Raw genomic sequence first — 23,992 nt, forward strand, 5'->3', positions numbered from 1 at the left:
GAAAGTACACTCCAGTCCAAACCAAAAAAAAAATTATTTTCTGTGTTTGTGAATTGTGTGCGCAGTAGCCGCACGTGCATCAACAGAGTAGTGCCAAGCGTGCGCCTGTGTCATAAGTAAAGGGCCGGCTGGCTTGACCGTTAAGGGTGCTGTAACCCCCGAAAGTACACTCCAGTCCAAACCAAAAAAAAAATTATTTTCTGTGTTTGTGAATTGTGTGCGCAGTAGCCGCACGTGCATCAACAAAGTAGTGCCAAGCGTGCGCCTGGGTCATAAGTAAAGGGCCGGCTGGCTTGACCGTTAAAGGGTGCTGTAACCCCCAAAGTACACTCCAGTCCAAACCAAAAAAAAAATTATTTTCTGTGTTTGTGAATTGTGTGCGCAGTAGCCGCATGTGCATCAACAAAGTAGTGCCAAGCGTGCGCCTGTGTCATAAGTAAAGGGCCGGCTGGCTTGACCGTTAAAGGGTGCTGTAACCCCCAAAGTACACTCCAGTCCAAACAAAAAAAAAAATTATTTTCTGTGTTTGTGAATTGTGTGCGCAGTAGCCGCACGTGCATCAACAAAGTAGTGCCAAGCGTGCGCCTGTGTCATAAGTAAAGGGCCGGCTGGCTTGACCGTTAAGGGTGCTGTGACCCCCGAAAGTACACTCCAGTCCAAACCCAAAAAAAAATTATTTTCTGTGTTTGTGAATTGTGTGCGCAGTAGCCGCACGTGCATCAACAAAGTAGTGCCAAGCGTGCGCCTGTGTCATAAGTAAAGGGCCGGCTGGCTTGACCGTTAAGGGTGCTGTAACCCCCGAAAGTACACTCCAGTACAAACCAAAAAAAAAATTATTTTCTGTGTTTGTGAATTGTGTGCGCAGTAGCCGCACGTGCATCAACAAAGTAGTGCCAAGCGTGCGCCTGTGTCATAAGTAAAGGGCCGGCTGGCTTGACCGTTAAAGGGTGCTGTAACCCCCAAAGTACACTCCAGTCCAAACCAAAAAAAAAAATATTTTCTGTGTTTGTGAATTGTGTGCGCTGTAGCCGCACGTGCATCAACAAAGTAGTGCCAAGCGTGCGCCTGTGTCATAAGTAAAGGGCCGGCTGGCTTGACCGTTAAAGGGTGCTGTAACCCCCGAAAGTACACTCCAGTCCAAACCAAAAAAAAAATTATTTTCTGTGTTTGTGAATTGTGTGCGCAGTAGCCGCACGTGCATCAACAAAGTAGTGCCAAGCGTGCGCCTGTGTCATAAGTAAAGGGCCGGCTGGCTTGACCGTTAAAGGGTGCTGTAACCCCCAAAGTACACTCCAGTCCAAACCAAAAAAAAAAATTATTTTCTGTGTTTAGCCGCACGTATATATCAAATTGATATAACATAAATGGAGGACCAAACTTTCTCCGATAAAAATAAAATAGAGAAAGATCAAGAACCACTTCCTCCTAGTGCTGAAGCTGCTGCCACTAGTCATGACATAGACAATAACATGCCATCAACGTCGTCTGCCAAGGCCGATGCCCAATGTCATAGTAGAGGGCACATACAATCCCAAATGGCAAAGTTCAGGAAAATGACCTTGAAAAAGACATTTAAATCAGCTGAAGAGAAACGTAAACTTGCCAATATGCCATTTACGACACGGAGTGGCAAGGAACGGCTAAGGTCAATCCCTAGTATGTTCATGACTAGTGGTTCAGCTTCACATGACGATGGAAGCCCTCCTCCCACTAAAAAAATCAAAAGAGTTAAGCTGGCAAAAGCACAGCGAAGAACTGTGCTTTCTAAGAAGATATCACAAATCCCCAAGGAGAGTCCAAGTGTGGTGGTGGTTGCGATGCCTGACCTTCCCAGCACTGGACGGGAAGAGGTGGCTCTTTCCACCATTTGCACGCCCCCTGCAAGTGCTGAAAGGAGCACCCACAGTCCACTTGCTGATATGCAAATTGAAGATGTCACTGTTGAAGTACAACAGGATGAGGATACTGGTGTAGCTTGCGCTGAGGAGGAAGTTGGCGAGGAGGATTCTGATGGTGATGTGGTTTGTTTAAATCAGGCTCCGGGGGAGACAGTTGTTGTCCGTGGGATGAAAAAGCCCATCACGGTCATGCCTGGGCAGAAGACCAAACATTCCACCTCTTTGGTCTGGCAATATTTCTATCCAAATCCGGACAACAACTGTCTTGCCATATGTACCATATGTAAAGGTGAAATAAGTAGGGGTAGGGACGTCAACCACCTAGGAACATCCTCCCTTATACGGCACCTGCAGCGCGTTCATAAAAAGTTACTGTCAAGTTCAGAAACTTTGGCTAAGACCGTAAGCAGTCCAGGGACACCTAAATCCCGTTGTCCTGTTGTATCCAAGCGCCTGCAAACCACACCGTCAACTCCCTCCTCGTCAATTTCCTCCTTAGTCAGGATTGGAAGTAGTCCTGCAGGCCATGTCACTGGCATGACTGACTCTCCTATCCGGGATTCCTCCGGAGGATCCTGCATTGCTACGCCTACTGCTGCTGCTGTTGCTGCTGCTGGGAGTCGTTCATCATCCCAGAGAGGAAGTAGGAACACCACTACTTTTACTAAACAATTGACCCTCCAACAGTCCTTAGCGAGGAGGATGAAGTACGACAGCAGTCATCCTGAAGCAAAACGTATAACTGAGGCCTTGACTGCTATGTTGGTGTTAGACGTGCGTCCGGTATCCGCCATTAGTGCAGTGGGATTTAGACAATTGATGGAGGTAGTGTGTCCCCGGTTCCAAATCCCGTCTAGATTCCACTTCACTAGGCAGGCGATACCGAGACTGTACAGAAACGTCAGAAAAAGTGTCCTCAGTGTCCTGAAAAATGCCGTTGTACACAATGTCCACTTAACCACGGACATGTGGACAAGTGGAACAGGGCAGACTAAGGACTATATGACTGTGACAGCCCACTGGGTAGATGTATCACCTTACGCAGCAACAGCAGCAGCGTCACCAGTAGCAGCATCTCAGAAACGCCAGCTCGTTACAAGGCAGGCTACGCTGTGTATCACCGGTTTCAGTAAGAGGCACACCGCCGACAACCTCTTAGAGAAACTGAGGGAAATCATCGCCCAGTGGCTTACCCCACTTAGACTCTCCTGGGGATTTTTGATATCTGACAACGCCACCAATATTGTGCGGGCATTACATCTGGGCAAATTCCAGCACGTCCCATGTTTTGCTCACACAATAAACTTGGTGGTGCAGAATTTTCTGAAAAGCGACAGGGGCGTGCAGGAGACGCTTTGGGTGGCCCGAAAAATTTCTGGCCACTTTCGCCATTCAGCGACTGCGTGCCGAAGACTGGAGCGCCAGCAAACACTCTTGAACCTGCCCCGCCATCACCTGAAGCAAGAGGTTGTGACGCGGTGGAACTCAACCCTCTATATGCTTCAGAGGATGGAGGAGCAGCATAAGGCAATACAAGCCTATACATCCACCTATGACATAGGCAAAGGAGGGGGTATGCACCTGACTCAAGCGCAGTGGAGAATGATTTCCGTGTTGTGCAAGGTTCTCCAGCCCTTCGAACTTGCCACACGTGAAGTCAGTTCAGACACTGCCAGCTTGAGTCAGGTCATTCCCCTCATCAGGCTTTTGCAGAAGCAGCTGGAGAAAGTGAAGGAGGAGCTAAGATGGAGCGATTCCGCTCGGCATGTGGGACTTGTGGATGAAGCCCTTCATTCGCTTTGCCAGGATTCCAGGGTGGTCAATCTGTTGAAATCAGACCACTACATTTTGGCCACCGTGCTCGATCCTAGGTTTAAAGCCTATGTGGTGTCTCTCTTTCCGGCCGACACAAGCCTGCAGAGGTGCAAAGACCTGCTGGTGAACACACTGTCAGCTGAAGCGGAACGTGACACGTCAACGGCTCCTTCTTCATTTTCTCCCGCAACTGGGGCTGCCAGGAAAAAACTTAGGTATCCTAAGCAACCCGCTGGCGGTGATGCAGAGCAGGCAGGACCAAGTTTGGACATCTGGTCCGGACTGAAGGACCTGGCAACAATTTCAGACATGTCTACTGTCACTGCATATGATACTGTCACCATTGACAGAATGGTGGAGGATTACATCGGTGACAGCATCCAAGTAGGCATGTCAGACAGTCCATACCTGTACTGGCAGGAAAAAGAGGCAATTTGGAGGCCCCTGTACAAACTGGCTCTATTTTACCTGAGTTGCCCCCCCTCCAGTGTGTACTCCGAAAGAGTGTTTAGTGCAGCCGGGAACCTTGTCAGCGAAAGGCGTAGGAGGTTGCTTCCACAGAATGTGGAGAAGATGATGTTCATCAAAATGAATTATCAGCTCTTCCAGGGAGACCAGCCTCCAGAAGGTACAGAGGGACCTGTGGTGGTGGATTCAAGTGGGGACGAGTTAATACTTTGTGAGGATGAGGATGTACACACTGAAGAGGGTGAGGAATCTGTGGATGAGGAGGATGAGGATGACATCTTGCCTCCGTAGAGCCAGTTTGTGCAGGGACACATTAATTGCCAGCTTGTTTTGTGGGGGCCCAAACGAACCAATCATTTCAGCCACAGTTGTGTGGCAGACCCTGGCGCTGAAATGATTGATTTGTTAAAGTGTGCATGTCCTGTTTATACAACATAAGGGTGGGTGGGAGGGCCCAAGGACAATTCCATCTTGCACCTCTTTTTTTTCTTTGCATTATGTACAGTTTGGGGCCTAGTTTTTCTAACTGCCATCCTGTCTGCCACTGCAGTGTCACTCCTAGATGGGTCACGTGTTTGTGCCGCCCACTAGTGTCGCTTAGCATAGTCATCCAGCTACCTCGGTGCAACCTTTTGGACATAAAAACACTATTGTGAGGTGTGAGGTGTTCAGAATAGACTGGAAATGAGTGGAAATTAAGGTTATTGAGGTTAATAATAGCATAGGAGCAGAAAAACCTACAAATTCTGTGATTTTATCTGTTTTTATGCTTTTTTTCAAAAAAATACAGATCCAAAACACAAAACCCAGAACCCAAAACACGGAAGGGTGGTTTTGGCAAAACCAATCCAGATCCAAAACACGAAGAAAGATCCAGATCCAAAACCAAAACACAAAACACGAAAAGTGGCCGGTGCACACCCCTAGCTGATATATGATTATAACACCATCACTGCTGTAAAATATTCCCCTCTAATCTCTGTAATATATTTAGCATCTCACCTGTAGTACAGTATTTCTTCCCCATCCCCCCACCTATACAGTAATACATTCCCCTACATATTACTTGTGTCATGTGCTCCGTGGATTGAGGATCAGCGCTACAGATAACAGCTTCTAGTGATAATACAGTTGTGCAGCTCTTCTGCAATTATTCATTATTTTTGTTTTAGATGCAAAAATTACTATTAATCTTTGCATGTAGGACAATTATAATATTCTGGTATAAAAATAAATATGTTACTGGTGTTATGTAATAATAACTGGACTGTAATAACATTATAGAACATGTTCCATAAACTGTAATACTTCTTTTTCCCCCTTGTGTCCCCTGCCCTCTCTCTGCTCTCATAGGGGCCTATTTATCATAACTTTAAATTCTCTGGAGGTAATTAGGTTTAGAACATGCATGGAGTTCTACCTAATTACCGGAGAAATTCATCAGTCCTCCTCCCCATAATTATCTATTCTGAAAAGCTGTCATTTTTGCGATTTCTTTTCTTTTGCAATTGCGAGAGTTTTCCCTCTCTACACTAACTTACCGCATCTGGAATCTGTGCTGCACATACGCTGTTACATTCGTAAAACCAGTGCATGCACAGCACTACCTACAGCTGCGGTAATTTTGTGTGTCCCTCTCAACCCCCCTCCCCCTCCGCATACCTTCCCCCTGTCCCACACTTACCTGCCCGCTGCAGCGCCTCTGGCTCCGGTGGCTGTTCAGACGTGTTCTCCCGGCAGAGCACTGTACAGTTTAGAAGAAAAAATAAAAGTTTTGTTTTTTTCTAAACTTTATTGTGTTCTGCTGGGAGAACAGTGTCCGAGCAGACACCGGAGCCAGAGGAGGGACCAAAGCGCCGGATGAAGATGCCGGGGGACCTGCCCACGCTGACACAGGTAAGTGTTACCTGCTATTTGCCACCTCACAGTGACGGACAGTACCTCCATCAAATTTGATGAATACCATAATTTCTATATCCCCATACTATTGTACGGGGAGTGTGGAAATTAACGCAGGGGGACTTAACCAGGAGATATCAGTGATGTCTCCTGTGTTAAGATACTTCATGAATACTAAAATAACGGTATTTAAGGAAAATGTCCTTAAAAACATTATTTTAGTGTTGATGAATAGGCCCCTTTGTCTTCCCCATGACCATCCATTATATTCCCATGAAGAGAAAATAACCGAAGGACAGTTTTTATGAATTAATAATGTATATAATTTATCTTTACTTATTTATGGTGTAAAGATGACATTCCCCATGTCCTCCTGGCCTCTCTGACATGTATACTGATACTATTGCTTCTACCATACACAGGAGCATTTACTACTCGGCATGGAGTATGCATGTGGCGGAGATTTCCATCGTCTCCTGCAGAGGAAAGGCCGCCTTACCATCCCCAGTGCAAGGTGAGGATATGGGAGAATATCTTGTTACAGACACTGGTTAGAGGAAGGACTTTATGATAGGTGATATATTATAATTATCCATTGTATTCAGTGGAAAGGGTTCTCCTGATGTATAGAAATAGATAACACAGTATGTAATAGCATGGACTATATGCAGCAGCAGCTCCTGCCCTCTTACCTGAGGGGTCTGCCGCTGCTGCTGGCCTGGGTCCCGGCGCCTGCTCATTGAATCAGGACCTGCGCATGCGCATAAGCGGTGGTGGCGTCTCGCATGCGCATATCACTAGCTTCTCAGGGATGCATTGGTTGCAGCCTCAATAAGCCCTGTAGGGCTGCCCAAAAGACCACTGCAAGCCGCTCTCTGCTGATCGCAGCCCGGACCGGCAGTCCCAGGGGGAGGAGACACCTTCCCCTGGGGCTGCCTGTCTTTAGCGTGACTGGCAGGAGGCACCTCTAATAGGAAGCCACCTCCAGTCACAGTGTAGTCAGTGCAGTCACGGAGTGCACTGGCTCATTGAAGTTGCTGATTTTACTGGGGGGGCGCAGCCTCGCAGCCCCTAGGTAAAATCTGCCACTGAGTATAAGTCTTATACTGTAGCTTAGGATTGGGATAGCAATCCGTCGTGCGCATGCGCACTTGGGTAACATCGACCCGCTTGCGAGCGCTCAGCGCTCGTGAGCGGGTCTGAATCAGGCCCAGAGACAGAAACATCATATTATGCAGTTGGTAAATATGAAACAAAAAATGGGGACATTTGCACAAATTGTGGGGACTGTTGGCTGGAAATCATTCATCCATTATTTAAATGTTCCAACAATGTAACTTTACTTATTTTCTATCCACCAGGTTCTACAGTGCAGAAATTGTATGTGGTTTGCAATTCCTCCATGCTAAGGGCATAGTCCATCGGTAATTATATAGTTACAATTTAGCAATAGTATAATACAGTGATATTAGTATTAGTATAGAGTCTAATATACAGAATGTAATATACTTATCATGTCTGTTCCCAACTTTCTATGTGCAGGGGTGCCCCGAGGGAAGGGGGCAGTGGGTACTAATTGCTAAGGCCCAGGCTGTTGGAGGAGCCCAGTGGGGATCCAGGTCCACTACCCTCCCAGCCCCCTCTTACATATCAGCGCTGCCGCTGAGCTGTAGTCTCCTCTGCCTGCACCTAATGTGGGGCAGGGGAGGAGCAATCAAACTGACCATGCCCCTCCCCTTAATCTGCCCCTGGCAGAGGGGCGCACTGCACCCCCATGTGGCACACAGCACCACTTTGACACACCACAAATAATATTTTGCATAGTTTGTTGTAGGGGACATGGCTGCTCCTGCACATTTAGGCCCCTACAGTAACAGGGCCCACCACCGCTCTCTATGGCCCTGTCTATGTGTTATACTTTTATCATTGGCACATATTCCCACTTATATCTTACACACTCCCTCCCTTCTGCAGTGTTTTATTAGTTTCATATAATTTTTGGGTGAGGAGAGTTTTAAAAATGTGTACTTTTCTGTGCTACTAGCAGCTCAGTTCTCTGCCAACAACTGTGGGAAAAGTGGGCTGAGAAACCTCCCACCTAGTCCTGGAGGAGCTACCAGTATCTGTGATTACTGACTGATAGAGCTTTCTCTATGCCACAAGACTTGGGGGCCTATTCATCATAACTTAAAATTCAATGGAGGTAATTAAGTATAGAACTGGCATGGAGTTCTACCTAATTACTGGAGGAATTCATCATTCCTCTCTCCATAACTATCTATTCCGAAAAGCTGTCATATTTGCGATGACAGCTTTTTGGGAAATAGATAGTTTTCCCTCTCTACACTTACTTACCGCAGCTGGAATCCATACTGCGCATGTGCTGTTACATTCGTAAACCCAGCGCATGTGCAGCACTACCTACAGCTACGGTAATTTTGTGTATCCCCCAACCCCACCTCCCCCCCGTCCCGCACTTACCTGCCCGCGCAGAAGCCTCCGGCTCCGTCCTGCTGGTCTGACACGTGGTCTCCCAGCAGGTCACAGTACAGTTTAGAAAAAAAACTTTTTTTTTCTTTCTAAACTTTATTCATTGTGTTCTGCTGGGAGACCACAGTTGTCCGATCAACCACCAGAGCCAGAGGAGGGAACAGAGCGCCGGAGGAAGACGCCGGGGGACCACTCCAGCTGGAAGCAGGTAAGTCTCACCTGCTATTCACGACTTCACAGTGGCGGATACAGTACCTCCATCAAATTCCAAAAATACATAATTTTCGGAATTTGATGAATACCATAATTTCCACATAGTGTGGAAATTAATGAAGGGGGACTTAGCAAGGAGATATCAGTGATATCTCCTGTGTTAAGATACTTCATGTATACTAAAATAACGTTAATTAAGGAAAATGTCCTTAAAAACGTTATTTTAGTGTTGATGAATAGGCCTCTTCGGCATACCAATACAGGATAGAAAACTAACCATTAAATACAATGAGCTAATAGTGCTATATTTCTTTTCCTGCACTAAAGTCCAAACTGGTACCAAGTCTCTATAAGGTATTATATAAGAAAATGCTCTGAGCCAAAAAAACAGAGGCTGATAGCAGCTATAAGATGCAGTGAATACATCTGTGAGTTAGAACAGTATACACTGGCCAGCAAGGTGGCCAAGGGCAGAAGATTTGCAAGGTCAGCAGGCTGGCCACTGTTATAATCACATTTTTTCACATAAGTGCTAAGGCTCACATACCAACACCATTAAAATGCATAAAACATGTATGTGTTATACAAATGGGATTAGAGCCTATAGATATGATAATGAGAATATGTGGCCAAGAGGATGGGAAAATAAACACTGTACACTAGAAACAGGACAGGCTCTACTGGTTATATATTATGTGGGGTCACTGTTTAGGGATAATGTACTGGGAACACTTCTGGTATATAATGTGTGGGGACACTACTGAGTTAATGTATAGGAGTAGGAACAATAATGATGGGAATAGTAAATTGGGCTTGCTGAGGGCATGGCAGAGGCATGCTACTAAATTTGTGCCAAAAACAGCTTTTGCCACCTCTGCTTGCAGCAATAAATGGAATCCTGTGCAGGGCACAAAGGCTCTGTAACCCCATCACTGCTGAGCATAGTTTGGTACTCTTTGGGCTGCTTATATTAAACTGTTAATATCAGTAATTATTCATGCAGTACCCACACAAATTAGCATTGCAAATGTTAATGGTCTAAGTAGGGCTCTACTTATTAAATAACATTGAATGCTGCTGAACACATACCAATGTACATGAATTAGTGTGATCACAAGGACACTAACCTAACACTGAATACAATAGGACCTGACACTCTAGTCCTTGCTTCTAACTATAAATTCAAAATTACAGATATTTAGAAAAAACACATATAAAGTATAATATAATTCTATATATAAAAGTAAATCATGTTTATATAAAAGCATAGTGCATACAAAGATTTTATTTTCTTCACAGAGACCTCAAGCCAGAGAACATCTTAGTGGCTGAAACGGGCAACATCAAGATCGCCGACTTCGGTCTCGCTATTGAGAACATGCACGGAGACCGGAGAGCCACTGGCTGTGTTGGGACACGTGGCTACATCGCTCCTGAGGTGAGGTGCACATGGGTTTCCTACTGGTTACTACACACGTTGGGCCTGATTCTAATGCTGGGCCCACACTTTTCGATATATCGTTGTGTTCAATCAATGAACGATATATCGCGAGTGCATCGGCAGGTTGTACACCAGGTATGTCTGTGGACGATGTAATTCACAGACATATCAGGTCAAACCTGCAGCCGACTGTCCATTTGCTTGCTGCAAGGACCGCTAACACTGACATCTCAACTGGATGGGCAAATTTAAATGCCCACCCAGTTGTGAAAGCAGCCCAGATATGTTGAGCTGCCAATTGGTAAGTGTGTATAGGCAGCTCTGATGGCAGATCGGTTTGTTCACTGACCCGTCATCTCAGTGTGTACCCAGCATAAGTTACATGTAACCCCATATGTGGCCGCATCTATCCAAATTGAGAAAACTGGGCATGCACTGTAGTACACAAATACATCTTTGCGTAGTTATGGGTGATTTTGTATCTTATGGATGTCGGCCATTTCTCTCCATACAAGAATGAGTGTATCTGGGTGATAACTGGGTGGAAGCACAGAAGAGGACTGGCTTATGTGAGTGTCATGGGAGAGTCATGCATATGCCTGAGGGACACCTATTTTACAGTAGGTGTAAGTGGCAACACTGATGATGACAGCTACTCAAGCAGACAGAACACAGGGCCTGATTCAGAGCCAGACGCTGTTTGCGCTCGCTCGTTCAGAAAAAGGGGCCGGCTATTTAAATTGAGTGCTCGCTCTTTGCGGTCTGTTGACGCCTCTATGTCTGAGCGAGCGAACGAAACATGCGCTCGCTATTTTGTAAAGACGCCCCCTGGCCGCTCGCATCCTACGTCATCTCCGCTATTTATTTGATTAATCGAGTACATCGAAAGGCGTCTGAACTGCTTGCAGTGCTTGTGGTAGGATTTTCCTACCGCAATCATGCGTACAGTTCAGGCAAAGAGACAACCAAGTGACGTGGCCGATGACGCTGCTTTGTTAATTATGCACACCCTTAAAACGCCCGTTTTGACCGTTTGGCACGCCTGCGTTCGGCTCTCCACTCCCTGTTTTCAAGCACCTTCCCCTGTTACCACCCACAAACGCCTCATCCTGTCACTCAAATTAGCAGGCACTCGATATTTTGCGAACACACGATTTCCGACCACACTGATTGGTTGGCGCATGCGCATTACGACCCATATGCATGCACAGATGTGCGAACATCGCTCGGAGCGAACGAGCGGCCGCTTACGAGCGGCTCTGAATCAGGCCCACAGTGTGGTGGCGTGATGCATAAGCATGAAGACACGCATGTAATTGCATTAGCTTTCCGTTATATCATTAGGAATGCAGCCATCATTCAGCTGCTATTACCACCCAGGCTTACACAGTCTGAGGAGGAGAGTACGCTTTCTATGTGTCACCTACTAACTGAAAGACACAAAGCAAAGTGCATATATAGATTTCCATACATATTCTGGCAATATATACTTTAAGCACACACATTACAATAAGATTGCTTTTATCAGCTGGTAAATTTATACACATCAGAATTTTAGTGTAACAGAACATAGAGATCTGTAAGACTTTAATTGTGTAATTACAATACATAAAATTAAGATATAATACAATCTTTTTGGATAAAGCGTTATTACTAATCCAATTAGATTGATCGATGTAACCATCTACATTAGAATGCATTTAATCTATTATTTTCACCACACTCTTGAATCTTTAACAATCCTATAACAACTAAGTAGATGAAATGATTGGATTGGCTTGTGACATGTTTGTCCAACTTTAGTCCAATAGCTGAATTAATGAACTCTGAATTCTTGTATGGAGAGAAATAGCCGACATTCATCAGACTCGGAATTAATTAACTTTATTGTTCATGTATTATTTTTAGATTATTTAGCAACTTTTTTATTTGCCAACTTTCAATAAATTCCAATATTAATAAAAATAAACAATTTAAGTAATGCATGGAGCCAAAATATAAGCCAGGATACATTCCCTGGAATGTGACATATTAAAGTTTATAGATTTTAGATATTAAGGCGAAAGAGTAACTAGAAGAGGAAAGGACGATGAGCCCTTCTAGAACTCAGATACAAGGGATTAGCAGGTTGTAGCTTTCATTCCTTAAACAAATGGAGGATTTAGTAACATTATCCATACTTACCTACTCTAACACAAGGTGCGGGAGGCTCCCTATTATTCGTGTAGTACCCTGCACCCCCTGAAGAGTGGCCGGATCTCCCGCATGCCGCCCATTTCCTAGTGAAGTGGGCAGTATACTGGGAATCACTGGTATGTACAGGGCCAGTGCAAGGTTTCTTGGCACCCTCGGCAAAGCTTTAGCCTGGCCCTCTTTGACAGTATTATTTATTTATTTATTAACTGTTTGTTATATAGCGCAGCAAATTCCGTTGCACTTTACAATTTGAATCAACATTAACATTATACTGGGTTGTAAAAGACAAACATACATTCATATACATAAGGGTAAGAGGGCCCTGCTCGCAAGCTTAAGGGTCCAAAGTGCACATGACTGTGCAGTCACTTTTGCACATGCTCATTTTCACAGCATACACAGTGTAAATTCACACAACATATTCTAAACAGGTGCACATTCAACACCGCATTAGCACCATAGTTCATACTGAATATTAGATTGATCATGAAGCTATGAACCATCCAATGTTCAATACAACTTTTGTAATAATACTATTCCACATCATGGGGTATATTTACTAAAGTGAGAGTTTTTAGAAATGGAGATGTTGCGAATCGCGTCATTGCCCCCTGCCGCTGCGGGGATTTCTATTAGTGGACAGGGGGCAGACAGCAGCCAGGAGGCTTGCCTGGCTTTCCCGGAGGATCCGGAGCGGCACCCAATATTCGGGAGGCTCACGACCAAATCGGAGAGTAGGTAAGCCTGCCCAGCACTGGAGAGAGCTAGTCTCCATACCCAGTCACCCTGCTTTAACAGCACCAAGCACTGGCTATAGCACTGGTGCTGGTTACATATTTGTTATTTATTTCGCTTTTTACCATGAACTGATTTATTATGTTAGGTCTTAAGATGTCACTAAATAAATATCAAGAAATGTCGAGCAAGGTAGGAGACCAAGACAGTAATTATTATTATATTCCCTAATATTCCAGGCAGGGCCGGCCCTAGCCCAAATTTTTTGGTAAGCGAATATATTTTTGGGCAACCCTAGGCATATTGTGCGCGCACCCAAAATAATTTAGGGGCTGTGGTCTCATGGGAAAAGCCATACCCACAAGCCACACCCCATTTTTGTCACACTTGATGCATGCCCAGCACTCCGGGATCTGCTGGACATGCCCCCAGTCCCTCTCTCCAGTGATTAGATGCGGCGCACATGTGTACTGTATTTATTCACTGCTTGCTCAAAGTAGCTACCCGCCTTTTCATTTTACTAATGATAGGTATGGTTACTATGCAGGTGTATAGAGGTCACCCATTGTCACACACACCAGTCAGACGTTGTCTTGTATACCCACAGCAGTCACCAATTGTCTCACATTCGCACACACACACAGCAGCCAGATATTGTCACATACACAGCAGCCATTGTCACACACACAACAGCCAGACATTGTCACACACACAGCAGCCAGATATTGTCACATACACAGCACCCAGATATTGTCACATACACAGCAGCCATTGTCACACACACAACACCCAGACATTGTCACACACACAGCAGCCAGATATTGTCACATACACAGCAGCCATTGTCACACACACAACACCCAGACATTGTCACATACACAGCAGCCATTGTCACACACACAGCACCCAGCCATTGTCACACACACAGCACCCAGGCATTGTCACACACACAGCACCCAGACATTGTCACATACACAGCAGCCATTGTCACACACACAGCAGCCAGACATTGTCACACACACAGCACCCAGACATTGTCACATACACAGCAGCCATTGTCACACACACAGCACCCAGACATTGTCACACACACAGCTGCCAGACATTGTCACACACACAGCACCCAGACATTGTCACATACACAGCAGCCATTGTCACACACACAGCAGCCGGACATTGTCACACACACAGCACCCAGACATTGTCACATACACAGCAGCCATTGTCACATACACAGCAGCCATTGTCACACACACAGCACCCAGACATTGTCACACACACAGCTGCCAGACATTGTCACACACACAGCACCCAGACATTGTCACACACACAGCACCCAGACATTGTCACATACACAGCAGCCATTGTCACACACACAGCAGCCGGACATTGTCACACACACAGCACCCAGACATTGTCACATACACAGCAGCCATTGTCACATACACAGCAGCCATTGTCACACACACAGCACCCAGACATTGTCACACACACAGCACCCAGACATTGTCACATACACAGCAGCCATTGTCACACACACAGCACACAGACATTGTCACATACACAGCAGCCAGATATTGTCACATACACAGCAGCCATTGTCACACACACAACACCCAGACATTGTCACATACACAGCAGCCATTGTCACACACACAGCACCCAGACATTGTCACACACACAGCACCCAGACATTGTCACATACACAGCAGCCATTGTCACACACACAGCACCCAGACATTGTCACACACACAGCACCCAGACATTGTCACATACACAGCAGCCATTGTCACACACACAGCAGCCGGACATTGTCACACACACAGCACCCAGACATTGTCACATACACAGCAGCCATTGTCACACACACAGCACCCAGACATTGTCACACAGACAGCAGCCAGACATTGTCACATACACAGCAGCCACTGTCACACACACAACACCCAGACATTGTCACATACACAGCAGCCATTGTCACACACACAGCACCCAGACATTGTCACACACACAGCAGCCAGACATTGTCACATACACAGCAGCCATTGTCACACACACAGCACACAGACATTGTCACATACACAGCAGCCAGATATTGTCACATACACAGCAGCCATTGTCACACACACAACACCCAGACATTGTCACATACACAGCAGCCATTGTCACACACACAGCACCCAGACATTGTCACACACACAGCTGCCAGACATTGTCACACACACAGCACCCAGACATTGTCACACACACAGCACCCAGACATTGTCACATACACAGCAGCCATTGTCACACACACAGCAGCCGGACATTGTCACACACACAGCACCCAGACATTGTCACATACACAGCAGCCATTGTCACACACACAGCACCCAGACATTGTCACACACACAGCAGCCAGACATTGTCACATACACAGCAGCCATTGTCACACACACAACACCCAGACATTGTCACATACACAGCAGCCATTGTCACACACACAGCACCCAGACATTGTCACACACACAGCAGCCAGACATTGTCACACACACAGCACCCAGACATTGTCACACACACAGCAGCCAGATATTGTCACATACACAGCAGCTATTGTCACACACACAGCAGCCAGATATTGTCACATACACAGCAGCCATTGTCACACACACAACACCCAGATATTGTCACATACACAGCAGCCATTGTCACACACACAGAACCCAGACATTGTCACACACACAGCAGCCAGACATTGTCACACACACAGCACCCAGACATTGTCATACACACAGCAGCCAGATATTGTCACATACACAGCAGCCATTGTCACACACACAGCAGCCAGATATTGTCACATACACAGCAGCCATTGTCACACACACAGCAGCCAGATATTGTCACACACACAGCAGCCAGATATTGTCACATACACAGCAGCCATTGTCACACACACAGCACCCAGACATTGTCACACACACAGCAGCCAGACATTGTCACATACACAGCAGCCATTGTCACACACACAGCAGCCAGACATTGTCACACACACAGCAGCCAGACATTGTCACACACACAGCACCCAGACATTGTCACACACACAGCACCCAGACATTGTCACATACACAGCAGCCATTGTCACACACACAGCACCCAGATATTGTCACACACACAGCTGCCAGACATTGTCACACACACACAGCACCCAGACATTGTCACATACACAGCAGCCATTGTCACACACATAGCACCCAGACATTGTCACACACACAGCAGCCAGACATTGTCACACACACAGCAGCCAGACATTGTCACATACACAGCACCCAGACATTGTCACACACACAGCAGCCATTGTCACACACACAGCAGACATCGTCACACACACACAGCAGTTACCCATTCTCTCTCTCTCACACACATTTACATATAGAGACATAAGCACACACACACAGGATTACATACACACACACAGGGTTACATATAGACATACACACACACACACATCCAGGCAGGGTCACACACAGAGAGTGGAGGACATAAGCAATATGTTCCCCTGTAGTCTCACCCCCTCTCACCTTGATGTGGAGCTTCTAGTAGTTCCTCCATGCTGCCTGAAGCCCTGGACTAAGGAGTTGAAGAACAAGACGGTGTAGCTCCGCCCCTGCCCGAGTCAGAGGAACATGTGTACATGGCTCCTCCAATCAGGGCTCACCACACAACCCTCGGACCCCCGGGGTGTCTTACCATAGAGAGAAGCAGCAGGAAGGAGCTGCCTCATGTGAGTAAAGTATGCCGGAGCACCGTTATCGCTCCTTCCCTCACAGAGAGGTATACGCAGACCTGGCCCCCTAGGACTTTGCGCCTGCCGGCCACCCCGTCACATCCACTGTCGGGCTGCGTGATGGCAGCGCCCTCGTCACTGTGGCGCTCTTCGCAGCCGCATACCCTGAGTAATGGTTGGGCTGGCCCTGATTCCAGGCCAGGGAAATGTCCACGCTTTACAAATAATAATGAAATAAAGTCCTTAATAATTATAGTATTACTAAGGTAATATACATGTAGTCTTCCCCAGGAAACACAGCACATGCCAATATGATTACAAGGCGACACAAAGCCACACATCAGTGTCCTGAATTGACACATTACATTGTATCAAAGACGTGCGGTCGGGATAGGCAGGGGAGGCAGTGCCTCCCCTGTCATACTTCCTCCCCTATCATACTCCCTGTCATGCTCGAGTTTTAATATAAAAACTAAGGGCCTGATTCAGAGCCGGACGCTATTTGCGCTCGCTCGTTCAGAAAAAGGGGCCGGCTATTTAAATTGAGCGCTCGCTCTTTGCGGTCTGTTGACGCCTCTATGTCTGAGTGATCGAACGAAACATGCGCTCGCTATTTTGTAAAGACGCCCCCTGGCCGCTCGCATCCTACATCATCTCCGCTATTTAGTTGATTAATCGAGTACATCGAAAGGCGTCTGAACTGCTCGCAGTGCTTGTGGTTGGATTTTCCTACCGCAATCATGCGAACAGTTCAGGCTAAGAAACAACCAAGTGACGTAGCCGATGACGCTACTTTGTTAATTATGCACACCCTTAAAACGCCCGTTTTGACCGTTTGGCACGCCTGCGTTCGGATCTCCACTCCCCGTTTTCAAGCACCTTCCCCTGTTACCACCCACAAACGCCTCATTCTGTCACTCAAATTAGCAGGCACTCGCTATTTTGCGAGCGCTCGATTTCCGACCGCAATGACTGGTTGGCGCATGCGCATTACGACCCATACGCATGCGCAGATGTGCGAACATCGCTCGGAGTGAACGAGCGGCCGCTTACGAGCGGCTCTGAATCAGGCCCTGAGTTTTTAGACATGTGTGCTTCCCCAGCCATCGACCTCACCACACATCACTGCATTGTTTTATGATTCTACTTTTGTGTGTTCTGTCTCCACATAAACACATATTATACAGAGCGATGTACTTGGTCAATTAAAAAAAAGCTAAAATGGAAAAATTATTGGTAACAGCCTGATAATGAATATCTCTCTTTTGGTAGGTGCGTTCTGGTGAGGAGTATAATGCCAGTGCAGACTGGTATTCATTTGGAGTTATTTTAACTCAAATGATTACTGGAAGTCTTACATACAATCCCAAAAGGCTTTCTGCATCAGGCACTGCGGTCAAAGACATCATTGAACAGGTAAATAAGATTACATTTATACATTATAACTGTAAAGTATGTGATTTTAATGGCTATAGATAACTTTATATGATGTTGTACACAGCAAAAATGAAATCATAGATACACATCTATATAATAAGCAAAAAAGTGTGCGTGTCTGTTTTTCCTTTAAGCACAGCCAGAGTTTTGTACCTAGCTTCACCAAACTTGGTATGATGGTGTAGTTTGACCAGGAATAGGTTTTTTCTAGGTTTGAACATCATCAGAGCCATACACTGTCACAGAATACCACAAAACTGAGATACTCTTTAATTACACAGGTTCTGGGGCTGATGGGCTGGCTTCATACACACACAGTACCTGGCAGACAGGTTCTGGGGCTTACGGGCTGGCTTCATACACACACAATACCTGGCAGGCTTATGAGCAGCTCAGCACTCAAGATTTCTAGACTGTGGCAGACAGCATAATCAATCCACAATCTTTGATCCTGGCAAGGCTTAGCATACAGAGATTACAAACAGCAGGGGAGATTGATCGCAGCCATACAGTGCCACTGCGAGCGAGCCCCCTTCTGTCTGGGAATGGGACTCCAGTCCCGGCATTCCAGTGATGGCAGCACTGCTAGACATGGTCTTCAATGTTGGACTGCACAGTGATTTCAAGTGGTGACTCAGTTGCAGACACAGTGACAGGGATCACGCAGAGTCCTGATTATTGTAGATAATTCGATGCTGTGTCCTTGGATGCAGCTGGGTTCAGTAATGTATGCAGGAGGCATAACACCTCCTGCTGCATTACCATATTACAGATATCGCAGCTGTTAACATGTTAGCAGCTGCAAAAGCATATCCATCCGTAGCTGAATCACCCCCTCTGCTCTGGAGTGATTCCTGTAACTCAAGTGATTTTGGAAGCTATAGCTGTTCTGTAAGTCAGTCTGCTTCTGATATACCACATTCCAAGGGGTATGAGAAGAATACACCCGCCTGCACTGTCATTTACTCCTAATTTGCATAGTTATCCAGGTTATAGGCGAGGACAATGTAACAAAATGAAGGCTACAGGTTACTTCACGGTCCAGCCTTCAACCAGGGCAATGCTTGGTATCCCAGCTAGTATAGAATATAATGTAAATGTCCATGAGATCAGGGGAGGCCAGACTGGTTCCTCCTCTCTCCTTGTTATGGCTCTCATCCCGGCAGCTGCCGATGTACTATAATGAGTCAGTCTGACTCATTAATAATACCTGGCTGGCCTGCTGATAATGCTGTCTGGCAACAGTGGGCTCCCTTCATTATGGTGGCCCCAGTGCTATGCACCACTGCTAGTTTCACCCCTGCTGTTGAGCCTTAATAAATGCTAGACAGCCCTCCAACCCTGTGCCACTCTCCTACATGTTCTAGGTTATGTATAAAGTAATAGTTATGGCTATGTCCTATGGCTGTGTAATGGGGTTAGCAAAGGCACACTTTTATACTCTCCCCCAGGAGAACTACAGGATACACTGCACCAGGACATAAATACATGAAGGGCTCAGCTCTGGTTTCCCAAAGGTGGAACTAAGGAGGAGATGTAAGAAGATTTGGTAAATGTTAAATGCACTATAACCAGCGCTATTTGACACTTACAATGAACATCGGTATGTATGAAAGCAGATAACAGAGAGAAAATTACTCTTCTGTAGGTTATATGCAAATATGTAACGATTTTGCTGTAGGCAGAAAATCATTCAGATGTTATTAAAACCAATAAGTGCTCTTTTGTGGCTTATCATTATTCCTTATATTGGCAGAATTACCTGCTGGTATGGATTCTGTGGAAGTCCGGCTGTGCATGAGATCTCACAATGTTTGGGAAATCTCAGGCATGCAGAGTGATACTTATCAGCATGCCGTGATAGGGATATTTTAATCCCTCCATTTTTTGTTGCATTAGAAAATATGAGATATGGTAAGAACTTACCCTTGTTATCTCTATTTCTACGAAGTCCATAGGGTTCCACAGGATACCTTGGGGTATAGGTGTGACGTCAGTCGCAGGGCACCAAAGAGTTAAGCTTTCAGCCTCCCAGGATGCACTAGGTCCCCCTCCTATACCCCGGGCCAAGGCACCTCAATTAGTTACCAAGCCATAGGCCGGAGGAGGAGAAGGAAGAGAGAGAACAAAGATCTGGACACATACAAGAATCACATTCTCACCAGAGGGAGACGGAAAACCGGTGACCAGAGCAAAGCCGATCTGCAGCACAGGTGCGACAGGGCGGGAGTCCTGTGGAACCCTATGGACTTCGTAGAAATAGAGATAACAAGGGTAAGTTCTTACCATATCTCATATTTTCTACTTCAGGGTCCATAGGGTATCCACAGGATACCTTGGGGATGTCCCAAAGCAGTATCCTTTAAGGGTGGGGACGCTCCTGTGCAGAAAGGAGAATCCGCCGCCCGAAGGAAGCATCCTGAGAGGCGAAGGTGTCAAACCTGTAATACCTCACGAAGGTATGGACAGAAGACCACGTAGCAGCCTTGCAGATCTGAACTGCCGAGGCACCACGTCGAGCTGCCCACGAAGGACCCACAGACCTAGTGGAATGAGCCTTCAGAGAAGTATGGACCGGTAGGCCTTCATGAAGATAAGCTTCAGAAATAGCCATACGGATCCAGGCTGCCAAAGTTTGCTTTGAAGCAGGCCAACCCTTTTTACAGAAGCCATAGAGGACAACAAAGCGTCCGACTTCCTAAACGAAGAAGTGCGGTCAACATAAGTCCTTAAGGCCCGCACAACATCCAAAGAGGCCTCACCCACGGAAAGACCCGGTGAGTTAAAGGCCGGAACAACTATTTCCTCGTTAACATGAAACTGGGAAACAACTTTGGGAAGAAACTCGGGCCGAGTGCGGAGCACTGCCCTGTTCCCATGAAAAACCAAGAAAGGGGTTCTACAAGAAAGAGCCCCTAACTCAGAAACACGTCTGGCCGAAGCAACGGCCAGAAGGAAAACAGTCTTAGCTGTTAGCCATTTAATATCCACTGAGCCCAGTGGTTCAAACGGCGGTCCTTGGAGAGCCCTCAGGACCACAGCCAAATCCCAAGGCGCCACAGGTGGAACAAAGGGCGGCTGAATACGGAGAACACCTTGCATAAAGGTGCGCACATCCGGGATTGTAGCAATCCTACGGTGAAACCAGACAGATAGGGCCGAAACCTGTACCTTCAAAGAAGCAAGGCGAAGCCCATGATCTAGTCCCGCTTGCAGGAAGGCGAGAATCCGAGACAGACGAAACTCCCGCGGTGCATAACCTCTCGGTCGACACCACTGGAAGAACGTATGCCACACGCGATGGTATATCCTCGCGGAAGACGGTTTCCGAGCTCGTAACATGGTACGCACCACAGAGCTGGAAAACCCCCGGGACCTCAGCATGGCCGTCTCAACAGCCACGCCGCCAAAGACAGCTGAGTCAGGTCCGGGTGAAGACAAGGACCCTGAGACAGAAGGTCCGGTCGTAGCGGCAACCGCAGAGGACTGTCCACGGACAGACCCTGAAGGCCTGAGAACCAGTGCCGTCTGGGCCACGCGGGAGCTATCAACAGGAGCGTCCCTCCTTCCTGTTTGAATTTCCGGATTACCCGTGGAAGAAGGGAGACCGGAGGGAACAGGTATGCGAACCTGAACGTCCACCGGACGGACAGAGCATCCACCAGAGACGCCCCTTCGTCTCTTGTGCGAGACCCGTACACCGGCAACTTGTTGTTGTGCCGGGACGCCATGAGGTCGATTTCTGGAAGACCCCACCTGTCCACCAGTAGTTGAAAAACGTCCGGGTGCAGGGACCATTCCCCTGGATGAACGTCCTGGCGACTTAGAAAGTCCGCCTCCCAATTTAGCACTCCCGGGATGAAGACCGCTGATATGGCCGGAAGATTGCGCTCCGCCCAAACCAGGATCCGAGAGACCTCTACGAGAGCCGCCCGACTGCGAGTTCCTCCTTGCCTGTTTATGTAGGCCACGGTGGTAGCATTGTCCGACTGGACCTGTACCGGGTGACCCTGGAGAAACCGCTGTGCCTGCAGGAGAGCATTGAAGACCGCACGGAGTTCCAAGATATTTATTGGAAGCTCCGCTTCTGTCGGCGTCCACCTGCCCTGGAACAAGTGTGGACCCGAAACTGCTCCCCAGCCCCGAAGACTGGCGTCCGTTGTCAACAGGACCCAATTTGGAACCCAGAACGGACGTCCCTTGTTGAGGTGGGTCGTCTTTAACCACCACGCAAGGGACAGGCGAACCTCCGGGGTGAGCACAATCGTCTGGAACTTCAGAGACTGAGGCAGCCCGTTCCACTTGGACAGGATCAGGTGCTGCAGAGGTCTGGAGTGAAACTGGGCGTATTCCACCATGTCGAACACCGACACCATGGAGCCCAGTAACCTCATCGCCGAGTGTAAGGACACCCGGCGGCTGTGCAGACAACTGCGCACCCTTGACTGTAAAGCAGAGATCTTGTCCTCCGTCACGAAGATCCTTTGCTGTCCCGAGTCCAATAAGGCTCCAAGATGCAGAATCCTCCGAGACGGGATTAGAGTGGACTTCTGCTAGTTGATTAGCCAGCCGTGCCGTTGCAGCAGTGCAATGGTCAGGTCCAAGTGGTGTAACAGGAGCTCTGGAGATCCTGCCACCAATAACAGGTCGTCCAAGTACGGCAACATGCGGACTCCTTGCAGCCGCAGAGAAGCCGCCATGACCGCCATCACCTTGGTGAAAACACATGGTGCTGTCGCCAGGCCAAAAGGTAACGCCCGAAACTGGAAGTGGTCGCTGCGGATTGCAAACCGAAGGAACTCTTGATGGCGCAAAAGAATAGGGACATGCAGGTAAGCGTCCTGTATGTCCAATGACACCATGTAGTCCCCAGGTTCCAGCGCCAGAATGATGGACCGTAGGGTCTCCATCAGAAACTTCGGGACCCGCAAAGACTTGTTGAGTGCTTTGAGGTTGAGAATCGGACGATATGACCCATTGGGTTTCTGTACCAAAAATAGATTTGAATAGAAACCCTGGCCCCTCTGGGAGAATGGAACAGGCACTATAACTCCAGCCTGGAGCATAGTGTGCAATACCTTCCGCAGCTCCGTAGCCTTGTTCCGGTCTGATGGTAGACCCGTGATGAAGAATCGAGCCGGGGGTCTGTGCCGGAAGGAGAGGGCGTACCTGTGGGAGACCACCTCCAGAACCCAAGTGTCTGTCGTAGTGAACGACCAACACCGGGAGAACTGCAGCAGGCGGCCTCCCACCCTGGGATACCCCAAGGGGAGACCTGGACCGTTAGGCCGCAGGCTTGTCATCTGGCTTGGGGGCCGGACGTCTGGTACTCCATGCCTGTTTCCGGGGCTTGACCGATTTCTTAGGGCCAGCCTGTCGAGGAAACGACTGTGGTTTGGGCCTGCCCTGGGCCCTAGATGACCGAAAGGACGATGGTCCAGAACCAGAAGGAGCAGCGGCCGACGGGAGACAAGCAGATTTGGCTGCCGCCAGCGTGGCCACAATCTTATCCAGATCCGGACCGAAGAGAACTTCTCCGGTAAACGGCAACGCTTCCAGACCTTTCTTGGAATCTGCGTCCGCCTTCCAGGATCGCAGCCACAAGGTGCGACGAGCAGCTACCGCTGCTGAAGAAAT

General features: G+C 47.4%; 1 protein-coding gene across 1 annotated transcript in view; it reads left to right on the forward strand.

The window, feature by feature from the left end:
• LOC148442564 (protein kinase C delta type-like) overlaps positions 1 to 23,992 on the forward strand; it is a 79,842-nt gene that overhangs the window by 47,259 nt on the left and 8,591 nt on the right. Inside the window, exons 4-7 of the mRNA XM_088463797.1 lie at positions 6,503 to 6,594; positions 7,442 to 7,504; positions 10,083 to 10,221; positions 18,191 to 18,334. Coding sequence (XP_088319923.1) covers positions 6,503 to 6,594; positions 7,442 to 7,504; positions 10,083 to 10,221; positions 18,191 to 18,334 — 438 coding nt within the window. The remainder of the gene's footprint in view (positions 1 to 6,502; positions 6,595 to 7,441; positions 7,505 to 10,082; positions 10,222 to 18,190; positions 18,335 to 23,992) is intronic.

The sequence above is a fragment of the Taudactylus pleione genome, unplaced genomic scaffold (genome assembly GCF_031769625.1).
Source record: "Taudactylus pleione unplaced genomic scaffold, aTauple2 ptg001458l, whole genome shotgun sequence".
NCBI lineage: Eukaryota > Metazoa > Chordata > Amphibia > Anura > Myobatrachidae > Taudactylus > Taudactylus pleione.